Source organism: Fragaria vesca, linkage group LG4, assembly GCF_000184155.1.
Source record: "Fragaria vesca subsp. vesca linkage group LG4, FraVesHawaii_1.0, whole genome shotgun sequence".
NCBI classification, from domain to species: Eukaryota; Viridiplantae; Streptophyta; class Magnoliopsida; order Rosales; family Rosaceae; genus Fragaria; species Fragaria vesca.
Window position 1 is genome coordinate 17,751,821 of NC_020494.1, and position 4,719 is coordinate 17,756,539.

Consider the following 4,719-nt stretch of genomic DNA (forward strand, 5'->3'; position numbering starts at 1 on the left):
GTCTCTCTGCGTGCTACTCTCAAGTCTCATGGATAAATGTTGTCTACTGTGACTGGTTGACTGCTTCCACGCGTAGCATGTCATGTTGCGGTCACCATCATTTCAGTAATCATATTTCTGCAATAGAGAACTTCAGTCGTAGCTCACTGCTAACTTTTTGGTCGTCCCCTGCTTGCTAATTAATTACAAAAATATTTTAAGAAAGAAAGTTCTTATAGACTGAGTTGCCCTTTGGCGTTCTGTACTTGTTAGTTTTTGAATTTTCTGCATAATTGTTCAACCAGAAAAATGAAGCTTATGCATTATATATAGGCTTTACTTCAACCTGATCATTGTCATTTCTGATTTGGGTTTTCACTTCATTTCTAACTTATTTAGCGCATTGTATTGGTCTCTACACCCCAAAATGAAGTTTGGAAAGGAATTTGCAGCACAAATGGTGCCAGAATGGCAAGAAGCATACGTGAACTACAACTACCTAAAATCACTCATAAAAGATATTCAACACTCGAAGCAAAGAGACAAGCCTCCTCCTCCTCCGGCGACCACCACAACGCCCCACCAAATAAAGCGGAGGCACACATTGTACAGAGCCTTCAGTGGTCTCACCAGAAGTCGACACCACCAAGAACCCTTTAGTCCAACTACGGACATCGAAAACCAAACCATCTTAGTACACCCTGTGAGATCAGAAGGTTCTAATCACGAGAGTTACCAGACCACTTTCTTAATGGCTGCCGAGGAAGGCGGGGTTATGGAGTTGGAGTATTTCAGAAGGGTTGATGATGAGTTCAACAAAGTTGAGAAGTTCTATAGGGGAAAAGTTGAAGAGGTCCTGAAGGAAGCTGCTGTGCTTAATAAGCAAATGGATGCTTTGATCGCTTTTCGGATTAAGGTGGAGAATCCTCAGAGGCTGTTTGATTGGTCCGGCGAGATTACTCGTCTTGCTTCAGATGTTGCAACTTCCACAGCTCAGTTGGCTGCTTCAACTCCTAGAGGAGCCAGAGCAAGCAGTATGTACTAATTAGCATAAAAATGGTTATTTCGTTTCAGAGAAAATGAGATAATTATGCATATAATGTGTTTCGTTTTATTTTCAGGACGTGCGGCTATGGCTATGGATGTGATCGAAGAGGGCGGGTCAAGTAGCCAAGGGGAACATTCCGGTGAAGATGATAAAGATGAGAAAGAGAAAGAAGAACTTGTTGGTAGGAAGGTTAAGGTAGAGAAGCCAGAGATGTTTAGAGGGTCTAGACCTGCACCACTAGATGTTCTAAGTCGTGTGACAATGAATCAAACCGTTGAGACTCCACGTTCGACTATTAAAGGCTTCCTCAATGTGCCTCAGCAGACCGAGCTCAAATTCAGCAGGGAAAATCTCAGTAAAGTTGAAGAACAGCTTAAGAGTGCTTTCGTTGTATTTTACCAGAAACTTAGGCTTCTAAAGAGCTTTGGGTAAGATAATGGTAACAAGTTTGTGATAGTTGGTTAGTTTTCCTAATTTAAGTTAACTGGTTGCTAATTATGACTATTGATGAATGGAAACAGATTCTTGAATACATTGGCATTTTCGAAGATCATGAAGAAGTATGATAAGGTAGGTATTTCCCCTGCCAATATTTAGATGATTGTTGAAAGGCATAGAATACAAGAAATGAACAAAAGAAAGTTGTTCAACTCTGTTCACTTTTCTTTTGGTGAGTGTTTGGCTTGTGATACTTTGTACTCATACCTCATCAACTTTTCAGGTTACTTCAAGAAATACATTAAAACCGTACATGAAGATGGTAGACAACTCCTACCTTGGCAGCTCTGATGAGGTTAGAACAATTTTCGATCTCTGTAGATATACATGTTGAAAAATTGTGTATTTGCAACTGTTGTCTTGTCCAAATGCGCGCCATAGTTTCTTCTCTGTGGCAGTGTCTTATTTAGTCTCATATGAAAGTTGTAATACTACAGGTTACCAAGCTTATAGAGAGGGTTGAAAGTGCATTCATCAAGCATTTCTCAAACTCAAATCGCCGAAAAGGGATGGCCGTTTTAAGGCCAAAGCCAAAGATAGAAAGACATAGGATAACATTTTTCATGGGTAAGACCTCTAACTAATCAAATCAGTACATATAGAGTTAAAGTTTCTTAGACTGATCAAATTTCTACATCGTTTTCTTTGATCTGAATCTTGTTTATTGCAAACCTGTTAGGTTGCTTTGCTGGCTGCACAGTTGCTCTTACATTAGCCCTGATTTTGCTAGTACGCGCTCACGATATTATGAATGAGTCAGGGAGGAAACAGTACATGGATACCATATTTCCCTTATACAGGTAACGACACTAAGGTTTTGTTTTGCTTAATATCATCTGTCTAACTCTGAAAGAAAATGGATAGTAGTACTTCATTTGCTTGACATGTCAAAATTCCAAATGCAGCTTGTTCGGGTTTGTTTTTCTACACATGCTTATGTATGCTGGAAACATATACTTCTGGAGACGGTACAGAGTCAATTACTCTTTCATATTTGGTTTCAAGCAAGGAACTGAGTTGGGCTACAGAGAGGTTCTCCTTGTTAGTTTTGGTCTGGGAGTGCTAGCACTAGCTGCTGTTCTCTCAAATCTTGACATGGAAATGGACCCCCAAACCAAAGAGTACAAACAATTAACTGAACTTCTCCCTCTCTTCTTGGTTTTGGTAAGATCATTGAACATTTAATTTCAGCTGTCATCATACTTCTAGCTAGAAGTCTAAACTAAACTCAATTCTCAATGTGCAGTTTGTAATTGTGATATTAGTATGCCCATTCAACATCGTCTATCGCTCAAGTCGCTATTTCTTCCTTGTTTGTGTATTTCATTGTATCTGTGCTCCTCTATACAAGGTAAAACTCAACTTCAGACACCTTATTTGAATGATCAAAGTGATGAACATGACTAATTAACTGGTTACTGGTCACTGGTTTAAGGGTCTCAACACCTCAATATTTTTGTTGTCTGACAGGTCACACTGCCAGATTTCTTCTTGGCTGATCAGTTAACTAGCCAGGTTAGTGAAATGCACCAATCTTCTAATCTGACGTTTCAGTGATATCAGTTTTCTTCTTTCATTTCTCTCACTATGAATCAAAAACTGATACCTGAATTTATTTTAATGAATGTAGGTGCAAGCCATTAGAAGCTTGCAGTTCTATATTTGCTACTATGGTTGGGGAGATTATAAACTCAGAGAAGATAGTTGCAGATCAAGCGATGTATTCAAGACTTTCAATTTCATAGTTGCTTGTATTCCATATTGGTCCCGCCTTCTTCAGGTACATCCCATTCATCCCTGTACTTGTTTACATTGTTGTTGGCTTATTCCTTAACAGTTTTAAGCTTTTGGGTTGACAAAAGCGTCCAAGCCCTATTTTCATCCTTCAGTCACTTAGTAATGTTTTCCATTTCATTGTTTTTCAGTGCCTACGACGCCTGTTTGAAGAGAAGGACCCACACCAAGGTTACAATGGGCTCAAGTACTTCTTCACAATAGTAGCTGTCACCATGAGGACAGCTTACAGTCTTAATATGGATGTGAACTGGAAAATTCTTGCCGGGATTTTTTCGATCATTGCAGCATTGTATGGAACATATTGGGATCTTGTTGTAGACTGGGGACTTCTGCACCGCAACTCAAAGAATCGCTGGTTGAGAGACAAACTTTTAATCCCTTACAATAGTGTATACTTTGGAGCTATGGTAAGAACAGCATTGAGAACTTCCATTGTTAAGTGACATTAACATTCTCTAACTGTCTATTTTTTGTTTATGGGAATGGCAGGTGTTGAATGTGTTGCTGAGATTTGCTTGGTTGCAGACTGTTTTAAATTTTAATGTTCCTTTCATGCATAAACAAACAATGTTAGCAGTCGTGGCCAGCTTGGAGATAATTCGTCGAGGGATATGGAGTTTTTTCAGGTTGGAGAATGAACATTTGAACAATGTTGGCAAGTACAGGGCATTCAAGTCAGTGCCACTGCCCTTCAACTATGATGAAGACCACAAAGATCTGTAGGCTTGGACTCATGAAATCATTTTGGCCATTCTGGAAGACAGGAATATTTCACCAAAACCAGTGAAGTGTATAGAAAAGCTATCAAGCTGCAAATTTTGTATCCCCTTCTATTTTTTGATTTATTTATGCTGGCTGCATTGTTATTCTTGGAGGGCCTCAAGTAATGTGAGACCAGGTGGGAAAGAAAGAAATAGAAGGCACACCATGGATTACCTTGGAAAGAATCTTCAACAATGGCTCCCATGCATGCATCCCTTGTCTTTCTCCAGAGGCCATCCTACTTGATTTGAAGATAACTAGGCAACACCACCCGACAATAATATTAATTTTATCCACTCTCAAAATACTCTTCTTTTTCGGAGGGGTTATATTCCGGCCGACACAATCTGTCGTACGTCTGCATGCTTTGCTTTTATTTAAGTTTATGTTTCTTTCAGGCAATGCCCCCTAATTACTTAGTTAATTAGAGCCTAGCTTGATTAAGCGTGTTTTAAGTGTGAAACTAAACACAGTACCTAAACGACCTGGTCATGATAATCTAGATTCATTTTTTGGAAAAATTAATCCAGATTCATTTCCTCTTAACAGATTTTTTAGTCAATTATCGGGGCGGTGTGTACGTAGACATTGTTTCTAATCACCGTACGTCGTTGTATAGAAGTCAATGGGTTGAA

The 4,719-nt window shown here is 39.2% G+C and overlaps 1 protein-coding gene across 1 annotated transcript; it reads left to right on the plus strand.

Annotated features, from left to right (window-relative positions):
- Positions 1-284: 284 nt before the first annotated feature.
- Positions 285-4,378, plus strand: LOC101299665 (phosphate transporter PHO1 homolog 3-like). The gene is made up of 12 exons (XM_004297235.1): positions 285-1,013; positions 1,101-1,455; positions 1,549-1,597; positions 1,749-1,820; positions 1,963-2,092; positions 2,205-2,325; positions 2,431-2,689; positions 2,772-2,876; positions 2,996-3,040; positions 3,156-3,305; positions 3,451-3,729; positions 3,812-4,378. Exons 1-12 carry the CDS (start codon positions 407-409, stop codon positions 4,043-4,045), a joined length of 2,406 nt encoding a protein of 801 aa, XP_004297283.1. The 5' UTR covers positions 285-406; the 3' UTR covers positions 4,046-4,378.
- Positions 4,379-4,719: the final 341 nt, after the last annotated feature.